Genomic DNA, 20840 nt, shown 5'->3' on the forward strand with positions numbered 1-20840 from the left:
AAGCTTCCTATTTCTTGAAACTATTTAGGATTGCTGAGATTATCTGGCCTCATTTCCTTGGGAGTTGGCTTTGGAAAGCCTGATTTTAGTCTCTTAATGCAAAAGATTTTGCATCGCGACAGCTTTGACTAATTAGCATCTAACACCAGGTGGTATTTTAGCAAGGGCTCACTTTTAGCAACATCCGCACACACACACCCTCTGCACACACACATGCACGCAGAGCTGACAACACACTTTTTAATAAGCTGATTCCAAACACTTTATTTTTGTTATTCTAAAACATTCTGAATATAAACTCAAGAAGTGCCACAGCTTTAAGACATTCATTTTATTAAATCATCAAATGCCCTAAAATCACTTTGTTCTTACTCATTAACAAGCATATAAACATAATGTAATATTGCCAGAGGGCATTTCAGTTTTAACATCGCCTAATGATATAATCATTAGATTAAAAAATTTCTCTTTTAAGTAATAGTGTTTCAGGGCCAAACTGTTAGTATAGTATACCTCAACAGTACAAACAATTCAATCTCAGGGTACAGAGGCATTTAGGCCCAGGTGGAGCCCAATTTGTGGCTGCATGCTGGACCAAGGCCAGTAGAGTCTGGGTGCCAAGCATTGAAGAGGAAGTGCAGAGGCCTGAGGACAGCACCAGCAGGTTGTTCTGTGGGGACGGACGATGGCGGGGTGGTAGGGCGAGCTCAGGGAGGAAAGTGGGAGCTGTCCTGGCACCCTGCGTACCCTCCGTCTTGCCCTTCGGCAGTGGTAGTCTCCATTGGAAAAGTCCTGATAGTTCGATGGGTGGATCGCCCAGAAGTGGCCTTTACCGTTGTCGCTCCGGCCCGCTTTGATGAAACAGTCGTTTAGGGACAAATTGTGACGCACGCTGTTCCTCCAGTTTTTGTCCTGCGAACAAGAAAACAAATATGGCAGGTCAAAATTAAAGCAGGGGTCAAACAATGTGTCCCCATTGGAAAATTAACATAAGGGGCTGCTAAGTATCACTGATCCGCTTCAGGATGTCACCTTGTCCTGTTGTTGGCAGCATGAGCTGTGGCGTGTCAAGACCGTATATGATCTGAGTAAGTCACAACACCCTGAGTTACCTTTTTAGCACGTCAAACCAGTGATCAACTTTAATCCACTAGGCTTCACCCAATCTGTTGTAGCACCTGGTAAAGGCAGAGGCAGTTTGCAACCTAGCAACAGGATTACTTTATTTGTGATTTCGCCAACAACAAGATCATCTAGTGTCCCTGTGAGCACCTAATTGCCTAACCACTCAGACAGATTACCAGCGCCAAGTAGGTCGCTTTATTTGCGAAAATGGCGGCCACTTTAGTTTTCAGAGATTGAATTAAACACATTTGGGGAACGATGTTTTCTTGTAATCTGCCCTGAAACTGTTTAACAACATCAGCAAACATCTGCTTGGAAATTCTGCTTCGAATTATCGCCCAGTTTCACTTTGAGTTCCTGTACGGTATATCTATCGTTACGTGCTACATACATAGAAAACCACAATACATGAACATACCTTACTCTTGAAGTATGGGTAATGGTCCATGATCCACTGGTAGATGTCACACAGAAGCAGTTTCTTCTGCTCAGACGCCAGGATCGCTTTGGAGATGAGTGCAATGTATGACTGGTTGGGTTTGTCCGCAGACTTCTCTGTACCGCAGCTCGCAGACGTGGTGGTAGTGGTGGTGGTGGTCACTTCCTCCTCCCCCTCCTCTTTTTGGTCTTCATCCCCTTCATCTTCTTTGGCTTTCCTTTTTTCAGCATCTACCTCTGACCTCTGTAGACCCTTCTCTTGGATCTCACAGCGAATCCCCACCTCTTCGAGTTTAGGATTCTGACGACCTGGCATGTCGTTCGTTATCTGCTCTGCAGCACGACTTGCTGTTGCATCGTCTTTAGAAGCTTTGGCTCCTTTATTAAAGAGCAGGTAGTCAATTGTGAAGCTCAGTCCCAGTCTGTCTCTGCTTCCGTTGCGGCTGCTTCTTTCCTCCATTGTCATTTCTGAATTAAAATATCTCAAGCTCATGGCAGAGGTTTTATTGATTTCAAGCTGACTGTTGAACAGGTGTCAGGTCATGAATAAAAATATCGCTCCCAAACGTCTTCTCAAAACTGTGTATCTAAGTTGCACAGCATGTCTATTGTTCTTTAAAATTAGGAGCCTTCATAAAGCCAGCGTCTCGCTGCCACTAAATTCTTTCACCGAAGACTTACTGTTGACAAGATCACAGATAAAGATGAGCCTCTCAACTGTTGTTAACCTTGATGCGCTCACGAGTGACCCAATCTCAACCTGTGGAAATGACGTCAGTCGCCAAGACTAAATGCGGACGCTTCGTTTGCCAAGAAATATTCGGTAAATCTTTTCGATTCTTTGATAACCCTGTCAATCCAAACCTATCACTTGGTATCCATCAGCCTTTTGCTCCCGAATCAAAGAGTTGTGCTTCAAAGATGTGAAGGTGACTCTATTTATATGACTGTGATTTTATCCCTCACAGAAAGGGGCAAAGGAGGCACAGGGGAGGTCCAAGTGGGGGGTCTCAATTGAGGCGGATTATTTTTATTAACCTAAGCAAATCTTTGTAATTACGGGAGATTAAACACTCAAGATTTAGTAAGACATGGTGTGCAAAGGATGGATGTTAGGTGGATGTAGAATCAAAGGCCTTTTAGATGCCAGAGTTATCCTGTTAAAGTCCTTTTGTCCAGGATACTGTCCAAAGAATTACTTCAATTACCATCGAGGAGTAATTAATGGGTCAACTTCAGCACGTTGGAGATAAGTCACGTCTTTATTTGCAAAGACCATTAATGTCTCTTGCAGCCATCGACGGCGACGAGGTTGCAGAAAAGTGAAGCGTATGAATGACAAATTAGAAAGGTTCACTTCCCGTTCTTGATATAAACTCTTTTAATATTGGATTGTTCAACATCTTTATTTAATTTGTTACCAAATATCTTTTATTACTTCAATTATTAGATAGTGGAAAAATTATTTTTTAACATGTAACAATAAATTACTGCATATATACATGATTATTTTTAGTTCAGCTAACATAATTATATATTTTGTTTAAAATCTGTCTTAAAGATAAAAACTGTCTGTGGTTACTATTAAACCGTATTATATTGTGTTCTGTAACTGTGCAGGATATTTTACTGGCTAATATAGTTTATTTTTTCTGTATGCAAATAATTATTTCCTTTGACTTGAAAATTTGCTATTTCATTAAGTCGTTCATTTCTACATTTGATTAAGATTTATCTTTTAATGAAGGTTTTGTTTCAGATCCTTATGGAATAAAAATCTCCTTTAAATCAATTTTGACATGTTGTTTGAACATTTTTAAACCTTTCTCTGTAGGTATGTTGTAATGTCAACAAGAAGGAGATTTGGCTGAATCAGATTCAGCCAAATAAATATCAGATTTATTTATGTTACAATGTACAAATCAAACATCATGCTTCAAACTGCTGAAATTAACATTTTTGGCAATGTTAATTGATTTCATAGTTACAGAAAAGTATTGTTTGTGTGTTTTTGATCAGTGGAAAATTTCTTCAAGCAACACCACATTATGTGCATACTCTCTGCCTGCTTCTTCTAGTGCTTAACTGAAACTGTATCAGACTTACAGTCTATGGTAGGCTATACAGTCACCAGCCACTCTGTTAGGCACACCAGTAATGTGACATGATTGCATGACACAGTGCTACATATTTGCCAGTAAAGCTTTATGGGTGTATTTCCCCTCTAATAAACATATATTTCAACATAGTTTATTTTAAATTACAATATAATTATATTTACATACAAATACTTAAAGGTAGGTGCACTAGAATAAGGGGGTTTGGATGGAGAAACATTTTTCGTTTTTCCACAAAATTAACATGAAATTCCACCCTACTTAAAATGCAGTACCCCTAATTCTTTTACTTGTTGATAAATTTTAATAAAATGTTGTCATTTTAAATAAAACACATTGAAATTCCTTTTAATTACAGGGGAGTTACACCTTTAGTTGCAGATAGTATTATAAAGTGTTACCGATTTTCAGCTGCACATCCATTATGTGAATCTTCATTTTACCATATCCCAAAAATGCTCTGCTGGACTGAGATCTGGTGACTGTGGGCGCTGTTTGAGTACTCCCGTGTTCAACAAAGTCAACTGAGATCATTTGAACTTTGTGATGTCATGCATTGTCCTGCTGGAAGACACTGCAGTACACTGTGGTCATAAAAAGGATGGACGTGGTCAGCAAGAAACACTTACAAAACCTGTGGTGTTTAAACAATACTCAGTTGCTACTAAGGACCCCAAAATGTGCCAAGTAAATAGCCCCCATACCATGACACCACTAACAGCAGTCTGAACCAATAATACAAAGCAGGGTGGATCCATGCTTTCATTGTTCACCCCAGTTCTGACACTTGCATCCAAACGTAGCAGAAATTGAGACTGTCATTTTGTCCAGTTTTTCTGAGATCACTCAAACTTTAGTCTCATTTTCTTAGCTGACAGAAGGGTCAACATGTGTGTTCAGAGATGCTCTTCTGCCTCGGTTGTAACGAGTGGTTAACTGAGTTTCTTTAGCTTGCTTGTAAGTTCCAAACAGTCTGGCCAGAACCCCTTCTCACTGGATATTTTCTCCTTTTCAAGGAAAATAACAGTAGATCAACAGTTTCTGAAATACTCAATCCAACACATCAGATACTGAAACCCATATCGTGGAGATAGTCATCTAAATTACCTTTCTACACCATTCTGGTGCTCAGAATTTCAACAGCTCATCTTTACCACGTCTATGTGATATTTGCATTAACAGGCATTTGAACAAGAGTACCTAAAAAAGTTTATTTGAATCAGTGTGTGACAGTTATTCAACCTAAATGTTTTTTTTATTCTGAATATCTCTGGGATCTTACACAAATAAAAGTGTATTTTCAGCAGAGAATGGATAACGATGTAACTGTTTTAACATTAAGTATAATTAACCCACCCTGTTCTCGTAGCATTTACAGCTTTAGCCTGTAGGCATCAGCAGTATGGTGACCTGCTTTGTTCTTTCAGTTTAACAGAGGGGATGCACTTAATCACAGTCAGGTCAAATCATGGACCATATTGCCCTCTTCTGTTTAAGTAATGGAACAAGACACGCATGCACAACATTAAAACACCACTCTATGCAACCTTTCAAGCTATCATTGTAATTAGTTTTATTAAATTATTTTCAGCCTCATACTACGTTTTTGTAGTCACTGCAGTGACTACAAAAACGTGAAGAGTTAGAATTCTAAAAATAACAGCCTTTACTGTGTAAAACATGAAGCTGAGATTATGGGTTTTGTTTTGAGGGGGAGGTGCACTAAACAGAGAATGAATGCATGAATGACTGAAGTAAGGGAATCTCAGATTTCCCATTTAGGTTTTATTTGTAATTTAAATTAATATAATCTTTTTTTTGTAAGTCAGCACAGAAGCAGAGCAATCTGTTCTTTTTGAAATACAGCACTGCCTTATTGACGTTTCCCATCCAAAACGGAGCCACAACAAAACACGCCATGTTATTACATGATACTGCAATTCCCTCAATTGATTTTGGTTTTTCCATGAGGTTATTCTTTGCCCACATGTGAAGAGTTTTGGAAAAGCAGGGCTGGATCATCAATCGGAGCAGATATTTCCCTCAGCAAACATATTTCCATTTTGCTGATGTCTCAACACAACCTGGCATTTGTGATTCAGAGTAGGTATTGCAGGACTATACCGACAGTCTAAGGGTGTTTTCTTAATAAGTCGTTTTAATTTAATTATGAACATGCCTCAGACAAAGCATTAACGCCACAGCTCACGGCTGGTCGACTAACCTGAAATGGAATATTTTGCTCGGACGGGAATTGAAGGGACCATGCGACCCAATCCGTTTGACAGCCCATGCTTTCCCGTCACGCTGAATTTAAACTATCTTTAAGACACGAGTTCAGAATATCGCAAAACTATAAAATTGAAACAGCCTCAATATTAAAATACTTTGACACGTGGTGTTATTAATCGACACAGAGGCCTATTTTGGAAGGGAGACCTGCCTCTTAGTGTTTTTTAAAAGTTGTACTGTAACTTTAAAACAACGTGGTCCCGCCTATTTTCAGTGAATCGCTTCGGATGCTGGCAAAAGTCGCGCTGTGATTGGCTGGAGATGACTGTCTATCGAAGCAGGGTCATTGTTCCATTGGTGCAAGACTGGCCGTCGTCTCTGACTCTCGCGGTACTGCTGCACGAAGATGGCGGCCGAACTGGTGGAAGCGATGGCAAGTAGAGCTTGGTTGGCTTTGATTTGATAGGAGACGTGCGCGGGATTGTGGGCTGAAAGTCACCCCAGTTGTGGGGAAACTGTGGGTTTTGTGCGAATATTATTAAAGGGTATTTACTCTTACAAATGTGGTGTATTTCAAGCACGACGAAACGAACTAGCCTATGGTGCTAAGGTAGCTAGCCTGCCTGGAAATGTTAACCAGGCAAGTGCGTTGGTTCACCTAGCATCACGCTGGCTCTGGAGGAAGACACCGAAAATGAATGATGAGACCATATAAGCGTGTGGTTGTTTTTGGTCTAGCCTGCTTTCTGGCATGTTACCGTTTGACGTTATTTGGCTTACAGGAATATCTGTTTGTAGTTCACCGGTTAGTTTATTGAACTGTGCACCTGTCAAAATATCTAGCAGTCGTGATCGAATGCCGAGTGTGAAAAGCTAGCCCGGCGATAGCGCAGGCTACACTAGCAACGTTCAAGTGAGGTTGAGCAGTCTGTAACGCAGCTGTATTTGAAGCTCAGCGGTTCAGTCGGATCCATCCATAAAGTCCTGTTTTAAAAAAAAAAATATATATATATAGACATGAAGCAGTTCTCCACTTATGTCTATTTAGGCCATGTCAGACAAAGCTGAGGCTTGTCTGGCGGCTAAACAACAACATCCCGTGTTTTGCCCCTAGAGCCCAGTTCGTGTGCTCTCTGCTTCATCATAAGTAAATAATAATTTTCTTTAAAAAAAAAAACACGACCTCACATAGGATGATACGACCACATACGGTATTCATATAATCGATTCCATATGCTATGCAAGTATTGTATATAGGCTGCAGAAAATTGGCGCATATTATGTCGAGAATGAGAGATTTTGCGTTTACTTTGCAGTTCAATGTGCGTCTGCACCTCTTATGTTTTTACTAAATAAACATCCTCACCTGCTACGGTGTGTCTTCAGCTTACATTTTTCGGATTGGTGTACAAATGAGGTTGTTAAGCCATAAACAACAAATTAAAATTATATTAAACAGTTAATGGAGCCATAAACATGCAGAATTTGCAAAGCTGTATTTGTCTTACATTTGTTGTGGACTGTAAACAGATTGTATGTATATGTTTCATGTAGGTAAGAACTATTGCACTATTTTCACATTTCTAGGCCACTAACAAGAAATAGTGGTTTTTAGGCACCTATTTCATTGTAACTGAACCTGCCAGACTATTCCTTTAGCTTTCTGTGTGTTAAATGACAGATAGTGTGGATGGAATTAGTGCGTTTCCAAGTTCTATTCATACTTTTAAGCCACCTTTGGAAGTTTATGGTTCTAAAGCCTAATTAACACTACCACAATTAGTGTGATCACTTGAATCATGGCCAAGCCATTGTTCTTAGAGTTGGAAGTGAACTTCTTAATATAGCCAGCTAATTACAACACACTTTAAATCCTCTATAGGATTAAAGTGACCAAGGACAGATGCTAATTTTAGCAAGTACCTAGCAGTTTGGTGAACAACTCTGTTCTGCATATAAGTTACCTGTAATTAACTCTGTGCATCTTCCAAGGGTTAAAAAGAAGTGTGTAGGTGTGTTTACGCAGGACTTTGGACACGATATTAAATTATTTCATTCATTTACTTAATAGATTTACTTGAGTAAAATGAAAGAATATAAACAACATGTATCTTCCTCTCTTGGACCAATGTGAAAATGGTAATTGGCATTGTATAAACTCCTTCATTTGAGATGTGGCTCTTGAAAAAAAGTCTGAACTTGGAAATTAACTTTGTCACTTCAGCCTTTCCAGAAATCTAATTGTTTTTGTGATCCTGTTATATTTTTTTTATTTTTTTGGTCTTGTTTTCTCACTAGAATATGGTCAAAAGTTTCCGGGTCTCAGACCTGCAGACGCTGCTGGCCTCAATGGGTCGCAGCAAAAGTGGGCTGAAGCAAGACCTGGTGGGGCGTGCGTTGAGGCTAGTGCAGACCGAATACAGCCCAGAGCTGCTGAAGAACGTCCGGCAGCTCTACGAGTCACGTTTCCCTAAAACATCTGGATGGCTGGCTGCACGACGTCCGGAAAGTGTCCCAGTTAACTACTCATCCCTCAGCTCTTCCCCTACTGCCACCTCTCAGGGCGCAGACTACCTCAACGGCATTTCCAAACCGATCACCACACCTGCAGCAGAGGTGAAGCTAGTGCCACTGCCCTTCTACCAAACTTTAGAGACACTGCTACTACCAACAGAGCTAAGTGAGTGTGGACTATTTGTTAGGCTTTTTGTGTTTTTGGAAAATGTTGAATTTTTACTCGACGTTGAGAATTTCCACTGTTCTCTTTTTACAATGGATTTTGTCTCCATCTGCTTACAGTTGCCCAGAACAGTGAGAAACTCCAGGACAGTCAGTGCATCTTTGAGTTAACACCCAGCCAAGCAGACCAGATTCGAAATGCAAGGTAAAAAGTCACACTGTCTGTTAAAACTGCACTTTAGGTTAACCCCAGGTTAATATAAAAATATCTCTGTGAAGCTCATTTTAATTCGTGACCTATTATTTTCTTAGTGAACTTCGTCCAGGAATCCGATCAATCCAAGTGGTTCTTAGGTAAGTTCCCAGTAAAAACATTCGGGGGGGGTTGATTTTTTGGTAGTGACTGTGTCATAAAAATATCATAATTCAAACCAACGGGGACAAATTGCTTCTTTGTATATACAGTGTTTGTGTTTAGTCTCTTACAATAGAAGACCTCACTCATTTATTCCTCTGTTACTGCTCTCTGTTGCAGAATCTGTTACACAGACTCCATTGGTGTTCAGGAGGACCAGTATCCTCCCAACATAGCTGTCAAAGTTAATCAGTCCTACTGTCATGTGCCGGTGAGTTGATTAACTCTGAAATGTCCCACACCTTCATAATACAGACATGACTAAAGCTGGGCTTGTTTTCCTGTTTTGAAGTGTGTTCTCAATCATAGCTCATAGCATCGTTTTCAGATACACTCAGGGTGTCAGTCACAGATGTTTTACCAGGTCAGTGATAAAATGTCATAATATGACAATGATGGATAATATGACCTAATGTAAGTGTGTCTTGAACAACATAAAGGGGAAAAATAAGATTTGGGTAAAGATGATGTTGGCTTATCTGAAGAACTCAGGAAACAAAACTTTAGGAGGAAGCTCTCCAGCTGGCCGATACTATGTGGCTTAAGGTGTGCCACAAGAAATCGAACTGGCAGGGTAGCACCTAGATGACAGGTTAGGAGGGTGTGACTATGACCTCTCGAGGATTCAAATTTGGCCATAAATGTCTAAATTTGAGCTCCTGGCCTAATCCTGCCATTCTGTCTAGTACACAGATATTTTAATCTCTGACTGTTTGTACATACTGTGAATTGTTGAAAAGCTCCATTGTGCTTTAGATAACGTGAGTTCTAAATGTCTCAAGAAATTTTAAGACGTTTAAATTCCCTTGCCTCGTAATCACACTTTTAAACTTTAATTTGAACCTTCTTTTTTTTTTCTTTTTTTAAGCTGCTAGCCTGATAATTCTGATAATTAAGTCATTTTCAAGCGGAATTGACATCTGTTACAAATTTCACTCTCTTAAATATCAGATTTCATTTTTGATATTGTAAATTAGTGTTGGGTTAAAGTCTGAAAAATTTAACACAGTATTTCATTGCCATTTCCAATAATGATATTTATGATCGATGTAGAAAACTATAGTTAATGATGTTTTATGATCGTACCTTGCAAGCAGAAGCATTTATTTAAATGGGCTTTTCTACTCTACTGGAGCACTCAAAGTGCTTTATATAACATGCCTCTTTCAACCATCCACACACATGCCTATACGTACATGCATAATTTATAATATATATATTACCCTATTATAGGCCTGAATGAAAAGCACTTTGGGGTTCGGTGTCTTGCCCAACAATACTTTGGCATTTGCAGAGATCAAACCACCAACCTTCCACTTAGTAGATGACCTGCTCTACCTCCTGAGCCACAGACACCCAGTGCAAACAAAATAAAGGGAAAATTCCATCCTTTTCCAAAGATCTGCGGTCATTCATGAAAGCACCTAATACATGATTGATTGCTACAAGATGCCAGCATCATTGTAGTGCAATAATAATGTTGGATGTACAGTAATAATAATAATGAAAGTAAGTACAGAAGAGAAAAATTATGCATAAAGATTGTTTAAGTTACTCCCTTTTTATTGAATTGTAATCACAGGCTGTCATGTGGCTCTCACTCAAGGCATGTCAGGGCTTGTCTTGTTGTGCTAGCAGTAGAAGTGAACACGTGGCTTTGATATCATGATTTAACTTGTTTGTTTTGTTTTTTATTTGTACTGGTATTATCTCAAATGATATATGTCACAGCCCTATTGTAAACTGAATATTTTGATTGAAGGTAAATCAACACTTAAAAATATGACCTCCAGCTCATATTGCAGGTTAGCTGTGCATGGTAAAGGAAACAACCCTCATTTGTGCTAAAAGTAGAGAGAAGAAGGTGTCTGTTTTGAAATTATGAAAAGATATTTGAGATAAGTATTACATAATTAACTGTTGCAGTCTTATTTATTTTCAAATTGTGTGTGTTTTACAGGGATATTATCCTTCCAATAAGCCTGGTGTTGAACCTCGTCGTCCTTGTCGTCCTATAAACATCACTCCGTGGTTGCACCTCTCCAATGTCACCAACAGAGTCACCATCACCTGGGGAAACTTTGGAAAGGTCAGTTGAATCCTGTCTTTTGCAGCCGTAGCTCTCAGGGTTGTCATTAGCACAGATATTTTTTATTTATGTTTTTTTTTATTCTGCTAATCTGTCCAGCTCCTCTTGGAAGGTTCTGTAATTCATCGAGGCATGCTGATACTTGTAGATCTTTGAGTGTTTCATTGGCCTCACTCGACTGCATGTGTAATACACCTTTGTAATCACGGTTGCCACCACACTGAGTATTTTGAGAGAGTATGTGTGTAGACAGAAGGACTTTTGGTTAGGTTTGTTATCACATTTTGTACAAACAAGAAGGTTTGTGCAAATCTTGAGCAACTTCATTTTAGTCACAGCTTGATCACACGTGATGAAACGGCTCAATTTAAAAGTGTCGTGTACTTGAGGTAATGCACATTCCACACATTTTGTCTGCAGTTGCCATGTATAAATAATAAATTCACTGCTCAGCATATAGAGTCTGTAAAAGTCTAAAATTTGCTTGGCCTAACAAGTTTCAGAAGAGGTCTGTGTGATATAATCCATAACTGGTAGGCAATATAGCCTCAAAATATCACTGTATTTAAAGAAAACTAATAATGATATTAGTGGCATTATATACACACACACACACACACACACACACACACACACACACACACACAGTTTTATTGGCCGGAACATTTCTAAGTGTAAGTACAAAAATGGCATTTCCCATCCTGCTTTTATAGTGAACTTTTGTCACTGATGACACTTCTTCTAATTAAAGTTTGATACAGTGATATAACATTAGTCAAATGTAAGCGCAAGAATAGCGTAGGGACTGTTTTCTCTAATCCCCCATTTAAAAATGTAAACACTATATTTGAAAAAAGCTTCACACTTTAATTTAACAATAACTGTAATAATTAACTATATAACTCGTCAGTGCTGCCCAGTATTGTCACATAATAAAACCGAAAATAATAATGGATTGTTATTATTTTCTCTCTCTAGCGAGTCTCATATATATATTTTTACGCGGAAAGATTAAATGGTGAATATTTCATCACTCGCCTGTGAATTGTAACCACAATCAAACATGGGGAACATTCTTTATACAAAATAATTTTATGTGCTGCTTGTCCAAGTTGAAGATTCACTGATGTCTCATAATCGTTAGAGAGGTTACCTTGTACTAGTTTGATGGTTCTGTTTCAAAATTTTGAGTGAATTCTTACAATAACATCGTGTTTAAATTCCACTGTCAGTTCCCGATTCTCTGTGGATAAATTCTTGTTACATTTAATTAAAAATCTGTTGATCTGTGTTTGCAGCGTTACTCTGTGGCGGTGTATTTAGTGAGGGTCTTCACCGCAGCAGACCTCTTCAGCCAGCTTAAACTCTGCTCAGTTGAGAGTGCAGAACGCTGCCGTGAGCGCAGTAAGTGATGCTTTTACACTCACCAAAATATTTTTGCTTGCAGCTTTCACATTCAGAGTAAGATGAAAGGTACACGAAGTCACTTCAGTGCAGAATGTAGGAGTCAATAACTGAACATTTTGTTTGTGGTATGACTGGATTTTGCACAGGTGTGTGTCAAGGATCAGTTCAAGGTTGTTCTTCCAGTGTACACATTTTCTTTTTTAGTCCTGCCACATGTCTTGGATATTTGCACATTGTAAAGTAATGACATCAGACTAATAATAGCAAGCACTTGGAGTTTCAACACTACATTTTGAGTTTTAACATAATAAAATAATTGTTGATGGCTAAAACCTGTGTAGGTCTAAGTTTTTGGAACATTGATTAGGATTCAGTAGAAACTGTAATCTTTAAGTGGAATCGTTATCAGTAAAAACGGTTTATATCCATTCTCGCTGTGTAGTTAATTTTAAATAATGTAGAATAATGTCTGGTACAGAATGTAATAACCGTGTACTTACATTTATCTACAGTACAAGACAAACTACGCTTCGACCCAGAGAGCGAGATTGCGACCACAGGACTCAGAGTGTCTCTCATCTGTCCAGTGAGTACATCCTGAACACAAATGGAGGGGCTTTAAAACACAAAGCAACTCAAATATGCATTATGATTTCTGCTCAGTCGGAGCAGAAAAGCAGGACAATCTACAGCGTAGAGGGAATATCTTCACTACATTAATCAAATATTCCGTTTAAACAGTTTACCTCCATTACATCCATTCAACCTTGGAGTGAAATCAAAGCTATGTTTATACTGCTGTTCTACAGTGAATATCCGTTTGTAGAAAGCTCATTGTGTCCATGCACATTTATTTAATACATTATTCAATAATAAGGTTTTGGGGTGTAAATGGCTTTGTGACAAATAATTGAGCAGTGTAATAGGCTGACTCTCTAGCGAGTCTCATCCTGTGGCCATACTCTGACTCCACCATCTTGGACTGCAGCTCTCAACGGCAGCCTTTGTGCTGCTCAGCAGCTTCTGTGAGCTTGACAGAGCAGCACATGAACCAGTTTTCCAGTTGTTATAGTGTCTGTTCGCAGTCCAGAAACTTGCAGCACACCTCCAGGATAGGATTGCCATTACCAGCTGCAGTCCAGCACAGTGTAGTGGGAATCCTGTATGTGAGACAAGATCCTCTCTGAGGAAGCAGCTGACTCATAATAAGTATTGTCACACTGATGACCTGGCCAGCCTGAAAACATTACAGGAAGGACAAGGCCAAGCTGGATATCAGCGACAAACTTTGACTATAAGAGCAAGGTCTTTGTCAAATAGTAAAGTGATTTCAGATTGCTCCTTAAACTCATAAAACACTGCCAAAGTTATTCACCACATATATCTGTGGGAGTGTGTAATAGATGGGGCCAGCTCGCCCACTAATGTCTGTGGGTGGGGAAACTCTGTGACCATTTGGAAGGAAACTTGTTTCCAGGACATCGATTGACAAATACAGAGAGAAATGTTGTTTTAGTGCAGTGCGTGCTGTCGGAAAATATTGTTTCACAGTCCTGTGGCTCTGTTGTCATGCTGTGTCTAAAAGCCCCTCAATTTATTTAGCTATTAGAAAACTCCCAAAATGTTTTAAAAAGCATGATATCAACCGATATCACATCTGTTCCTTTTTTCTCGCTTCCAGCTGGTGAAGATGCGGCTTGGGGTACCATGTCGAGTGTTAACTTGTGCCCACCTTCAGTGTTTCGATGCAGTCTTTTTCCTTCAGATGAATGAAAAGAAGCCCACATGGACTTGCCCAGTCTGTGACAAGCCCGCTCCATTTGAGCTCCTCACTATTGATGGGTAAGGAGATGAGAGCATGCTTTGACTTGTCCCGCCCCTGCAGCTTTGTCAGTAAATTCTTAAAGTTTGTATTGTGTAATTTTGAGTACCTGTATGTGATGCCAGTTTGAGGAACATCATTGAAGCTGCAGAGATGTTTTAGGGATTCTTGATACAAGCTCAACCATGCACCAACATGTACTGCTTTCTTTTTTTTCTTTTTATTTGGTCTGGTATGAAAACTCATTGTGTTTCAAAATTTGTCATTCTCCACCTGCTGTTCATTTATGTTACAGAAGCGACACTTGTGCGTTTCATTTACCAGCACAACAGATAATTCTTAATACGAAAAGTATGTTAAAAAAAAAAGCAATTTACGGTTTTGTTCTTGGAAGTTCTCAGCAGCTCTCACAAACACATCTTATTGTAGCAAAGACTGAAAGCTTTGTGCAACATATATTTACATTCCTTAAACTAAGTTTGCTTGAAAGACCCTTTTTTACCTGACCCAGGTTTGATATTTGAAAGTGTAATCATGAAGTATTGTTTTCCTAAATGGCCTTTCATTCATGAAAGAGATTAAAGTATATGTTGTGTTTTTCTTCATCGGAACTTCAGTATCTTGACATATATATGTTGTAATGGTATAATATAATAATGGTATTATTTCATTTCTAATTGTGCGTTTGAGTGAGAACTGAGCTATTAGTTTGATTTTCCCGTGTATAAACTTATTTTGTGACATCTCTCTAATGGCCGGTGTGCATTTCAGGCTGTTATCTGAGATTCTAAAAGAAACGAGTGAGGACATTGAGGAGATAGAGTACTTAACAGACGGCTCCTGGCGACCCATCAGAGATGAGAAGGAGAGGGAGCGGGAAAGAGAACGCAGTAACACACCTGACTACCCAGTTGTTGATATATGTAAGTTTTCAGCCCTGTCACATCCCCTTGTCTGTAGTTGTTTTGGGGGGGGTTTGCACTGTGTGTGTGTGTGTGTGTGTTTGTGTGCGCTGAAGGTAATGAGAGTAAAATCTTCTTCCTTACCTTAAAATTGTATTCCTCTCTGTAGGCATTCCCGAAGCAAATGGCCATTCACCAGCCCACAGCAGCACTAGTCTGACGGCCAAGTCTGGAAGCAGTTCTGTGGGGATGCCAGGAGTCACGGGAGCACCTGCTGTGGCACCGGGTGGAGGTGCGGTGGTAGATCTGACTCTTGACTCTTCCTCTGAGGAGGAGGGGGGCGGGGCTGGAGGAGACAGCGAGGACACTGAGGACAGCGCCGACAGTCCTGCCCCAAAGAGGGGCCGATACAACTACGACAAGGACCTGGTCACTGCCTACTGACCCCACCACTCTGTCCCCTCTTAGACTGACACACAGAGACAGAGAGGCAGGGGCCTTAAAACGTGAGGACAGGAACACAGTAATCCACTAGATGCAACAACCCACCCTTTTGCCCCAGCGTCAGAGCCTTTTAGCAGCTCTGGTTTATATCCAGGCAGGCAGACAAACACGTACTCAAACATGCACTGTCCATGGTTCTTCAGTCTACAGTGATAAGGATTCCTCTTTGTACTGTACACCACTGGAAGCTACTCTTACACTTCTTGATCAATTGTCACCCTACAGTGAACATCTGTACTGTCCTGCCTCTGCTGAAGAGACTGAATGGATTGAGCACCCCACCACAGTCACAACCCTTGCTTCTCTCTTTCCAGACTATTCCCACTCCGACCTCGTCTCTCTTTGTATATGACTTGGAATTCCTGGCTCTTTTAGCCATGGGCGTTCAATGTTTGCGTCTCTGATTTTTGTCACAGTTGTGATGCACAGGCAAGTTGAAAATGGAAGCTCCTCAGTAGTTTTTGGTAGAAGGTGGAAAACAAGTGAAAACATTTGTGGGAGGACACGGCAGAAATATCTGAAGTGTGATGCAAATTTAAACCTTTCCTATTTTGTTCTTTGTTGACAGAATGAATTCAAAGCTTGAAAGGGTTTTTTCAGGAATTTATCATTTTTATTATGAAATGGCAGGACACAATACTGGCTTCAGTGTGTGATTTCCATTTTTATTTTGTCCTTAGATAAAAAGAACCTACCTCAGTCATAAAAACTTGGCAGACTGACCAGAGAGTAGCTTTGAAAGAAGACGGAAGAATTGACGAGTTTTTCTGAATCCAATTTTACACTGGATATAGTGTTTTCCTGCATTTTGTTGTTGTTTGTTTTGTTTTTTTTATTCCATTGTTTCATTCAGCTCTGATCCCTCTGTAACAAAAAAAAAAGAAAAATCTTGGTTGAAGGAGAGTTCGAGTATGAATAACCAGGCTAACTGTAGGAGTGAGAGACATTCAAAAACTGGTCAGCAACTGTTTCACTCTGTAAAACATTTCTGCAGTTGTGTCTGTAACAGGATTTCTTAGGATTGGTATCTCAGAATTCCACATGGATCTAGCTCATCAAAATTACTGCGTGGCAGCTATGCCAAAGCAGACATCTTTTAAGAGTTCACTGAGGGGAAATGGTTATGAGGTGCCTTTTTTGTTGAAGTAGTAAAGAGTGAAGCCTATGGTTTTAAGCGCAGCTGAGCTAGCCATTAGATGAGAACCCCAGTCCGCGACCGCATGTTTAAATCAATATTTTCCAGTCAAGTGGACAGAACAGGATTTCAGAGTCATCATTTTATCCCACAGTTGTGACCTGCTTTGAAACTATCATATTTATTTAAGACCATGACATTCTCTTAATAGTTTGTGGTAAATCTACATAATACTTGGCATAGTTCTGTATAGACTGGAGCTCTTCATTGCTGGTATTTGGTGTGGAGATGTACATTGATCTGTGCTCACGGCTCTGCTGTTGAACGCTGCTTTCTTTGCCACTGAATGAATCCGACCTGGGTCAAAGTGCCATTCGGAGTATTTTGCTGCAGTGGGTTCAACATGTCTGACACAACAAAACTTAATGAAGTGTCATCGAGTGCAACCCCAACAAGTTGAAAGTCATTGATTAGGTTACAGATGGTCGTGTCTGGAACAAGTAGCGCACTTCGACCAGCAGCCCTTCTCTGCCTACTTTCAATGTAGATAAGGTCATATCTATTTGATGCAATATAATTGGACTTTAATTGCTACATGCTGTAGGCTTACAACTTCCTCTGCACCTGCACTAATATTGTCTGTATGTGATGGCTGCTCCTCACACAGGGATCAGTGTTTTCTCTGCATTTACTGCTTGGGATTGGTGGCAGTGTTAACCACAGCTACAACTTCGATTTTTTTTTTTCCCCCCGTTTTCTTATTCTAGATTTTGATTGTAGATTTTTACCCAATTCTGTGTTGTTAAGCATTTTTATTGAAGCTTGTAGCTAATCTTGCAGATACCCGTCTTGTAGGCCCAGAGGAACACTGGCTCGGATCCTATCCTCCTGTTCTTGGTCAGTGCTGTAACATTATCGGCAGGAGTGGCTTCTTGGAGTAACATTAGAGTTGTTGTATTTACTTCACCTGTCTGCTCCGCTCTGTGCCACCCCCACTGGGGAAGCAGTAAGAGAGACTCTGGGCATGCATTTGGGTTTATCTGCAGGGGGATCATCAGTGTTGGTTTCAGAAGAAGAAGAAAAAAACTTGCTAGAGCTGTTTGCACTTTCATGTGATGCATTCATCGACTTAATAATGCTTTATTTATTTTAAAAGCTCCCATGTAGTGCGTATTAAGGGACCCCCGCCCATTGTGAACATTTGTCATCATTCGTCTTGTCCATACGAATCAGAAAATGTGAAAGTGGACGCGGTCCTATTCCACCGTGACAGGGTTGGAAAGGCGTTCTGCATGTTTTGCTTCCCTTTACTGTCAGCACAGGATTTCTTTTGACTTGCTCAAGTGCACAGAAATGACATATACACATCAATCTGAGGCCTCACTGTTCCAAGTGCATCCTCTGACGTCGTTGATGATTGAAAAAGTAGATGGAGTCAAATGTGGTCTTCCATTTTTCTTCTTTTGACGGCTCACAAAATCAATATACAGAGAAAAATATTTTGGGAATCCGCACAAGACTGATTGGTGGCTTTTGGCCTCTAACGCATCAGTGTGTCCCTGAAAAGATATTTAAGGTGCTTTGAAGCAAAATATTGTAAAGAACTCTAATAGCCGCCTTTAAGGCATTCTGCATTTGTAATTAACTGCTATACATATGAAAATCACGTTTTTCATTTGTTGCTATGTTAGAGAAGGTCATTATTTGTTTGGCTCTCCTAAACTTCTCATTGCCTTGTGGTTAAAGATGAGAGATGGTGCAGGTAGTTGCTGTGGAACTGAGCCAGGTAATTTTGCAGATTGGGAGCTAGAGAGCGAGCTGAGGGTCTGGTGTTTTTGTAGTGGCATCTCTTCTTGTAATAATGCATAAGGTAGCATGGGCAGAGGCTTACAATCCATGATGTAAATGTTTTGTTTTGTTTTTTGTTTTTTTTATATATGTTCATATTAAAGACAATAAAATTTAAATAATATTTTATTAAGCCTTGAATTGCCTCCAGTTCCTATAGGCAAGTGGAAAATAAGAAGTTGTAGAGGGCAGCAGCACTGGAAGCTGATGCCACTCAATACTGGGAGGACTGGTTAACATGTGGATTGTCATGTTCTGTACCAAAAGCTCAGATCTGGGGACTCATTTGATGCCTGTTGAGGATAAAACTGTAAAATTTAAAAAAGGAAAAAAAATGATCGTATTCTAACAGCTGTTATTGACGTGTGGAATTAATTAAAAATCAGTTCTTAAAAACAGCAGTCTGCATTTTTTTTTTTTTAATATTAGATTTTCTGAATTTATTGAGCTGGGCAGCCTTATGATGGATTGCAAACTTTGAACTGTTCGGCGTGCCTCATTTTCTTAAAAAAGGTACGCTTCAACTCCAGAAGAAGAAAATGTGTTTTGAATAAAATCCATCCCGCCTGAGTATCAGGGAGGATTGTGGGGGTTTTACTGTTTTAAAAATAAGATTACCACTGGTAACATCACTGGGATGTCATAGTTACATGAAATATTTTGTAAACTATTTTTGCCATTATTAGACCGTTGAGTGCTGACAGGAAATGAGAACGATAGCGATGAGTAGCGTACTGGAACGATGTCACACTGCAGTCTAAGTGGGGATTCAGGTTTAGCACAACTGAAACCTTTATATTCATCACAGACAAAAGCAACACGTATTTATCTGTAGTTGTTTCCCATCCTGTCACAAAAACAGTTCCCGGAGTTGTCAGTTTTTTTTTGTTTTTTTTTTGTTTGTTTTTTTTAATGTAGAAAAAAACAACATTCATTTTTCACATCTGAAGAAAAGACTACACAAATACTTGGTCCTCTTTCTGTATGGCGTCCACAGATTAGAGACACAAACTTCAACATGAAAACGGCCTCATTTAGTCATTTCTGCTACAAAGGCTTTGATATAATATATGGGGTTTTTTTTAAGTGAAGGTTTTATTGCTTTTCCTTCCCATTTCAAATCCCTCCATTATATCACCGTGATCTTCAAAACTGCATAGCAGGCCATTCTTTTTTCTTTTTTTTTTTCCCCTTCCATTTGAGCCATTCCCTGGATTTGTCTGTACGCACGGGATCATTACTCTGAAAGCTCCACTTCCAATCCAACTTCAGTTTTGGGTCTACTGGCCTCACATGTACTTGAACCATATTTTGAAATGTTGAGGAAATCACAGCTGAAAGAATTCATGAAAGGAATTCATTCCCTAAGGCAGCAACAATGCTCTAAACCAACCCAGCACTGTGCTTTATAACAGCTGCAAGCTTCTTCTCCCGAGGTCACGTGTCTGCCCTCATGTTTCCGTTGCCAACCAGTGCGCCGATTCCTCTGTGGAGAGAACATTACCCCAAAAGACCTGGGCTCGCCTCATGTTTTTAATGTCAAACACTAGTTTAATAATCTAAAAATCTCTTTATTATAGTGGGTTTTAAGGCAAACTGCTGGAAGAGTTATTTAAAGATGCTGTGATGAAATTCTGGTGCTCTGGGCCTCTACTATGATGGACCAGCCAGTTCTGGACACATTATTGGTCATCTGAAAAAACTTTTAAAAACCTGAATCAAACACAGTCATCCACACCTTTAGACATCTTTAGAGTTTGGCAGGTTTGGTGATTCATGTGGAACTCTGAAATCTATTTGTTAATTGCTGGGCAGCACTTATTTAGTGTAATGGATGTGTCTGTTTTTTCAGGTTGCTTAAATCTTAATAACAAACCATCTGTTTTATGTTTTATTTATCTGATCAAGTGACCTTTAATAATACGAACATGTCTGCTTGTTCACACTGGAAGGAAGATCCATCCAACTACAACAATATTTTGTAAATATTTTAATATTACAAATTTCATTGATGAGTTTCTTTTTACCATAGTGATGTTGAACTTAACTAAGATATATTAAAGAGTCACAGCAGATCACAAGACTGTCAGGATTTTTTCCCCACAAAAGAAGCACATGATAAGTGCG

At 39.5% G+C, this 20840-nt stretch overlaps 2 protein-coding genes across 2 annotated transcripts; one reads left to right on the forward strand and one right to left on the reverse strand.

Annotated features, from left to right (window-relative positions):
• Positions 1-537: 537 nt before the first annotated feature.
• foxq2 (forkhead box Q2) lies at positions 538-2023 on the reverse strand. Its single transcript, XM_005727273.2, has 2 exons — positions 1544-2023; positions 538-912 (listed from the first exon to the last, which is right to left on the reverse strand). The coding sequence occupies exons 1-2, from the start codon at positions 2021-2023 to the stop codon at positions 538-540; spliced, it is 855 nt and encodes a 284-aa protein (XP_005727330.2).
• A 4213-nt stretch (positions 2024-6236) lies between these two features.
• On the forward strand, positions 6237-19104 carry pias4a (protein inhibitor of activated STAT, 4a). Its single transcript, XM_005727098.1, has 11 exons — positions 6237-6345; positions 8211-8592; positions 8712-8796; positions 8904-8945; positions 9127-9217; positions 10967-11095; positions 12394-12499; positions 13015-13088; positions 14184-14344; positions 15096-15247; positions 15396-19104. The coding sequence occupies exons 1-11, from the start codon at positions 6319-6321 to the stop codon at positions 15668-15670; spliced, it is 1524 nt and encodes a 507-aa protein (XP_005727155.1). The 5' UTR covers positions 6237-6318; the 3' UTR covers positions 15671-19104.
• Positions 19105-20840: the final 1736 nt, after the last annotated feature.

The sequence above is a fragment of the Pundamilia nyererei genome, unplaced genomic scaffold (genome assembly GCF_000239375.1).
Source record: "Pundamilia nyererei isolate P.nyererei 1_Seehausen unplaced genomic scaffold, PunNye1.0 scaffold00023, whole genome shotgun sequence".
Classification (NCBI taxonomy): Eukaryota; Metazoa; Chordata; class Actinopteri; order Cichliformes; family Cichlidae; genus Pundamilia; species Pundamilia nyererei.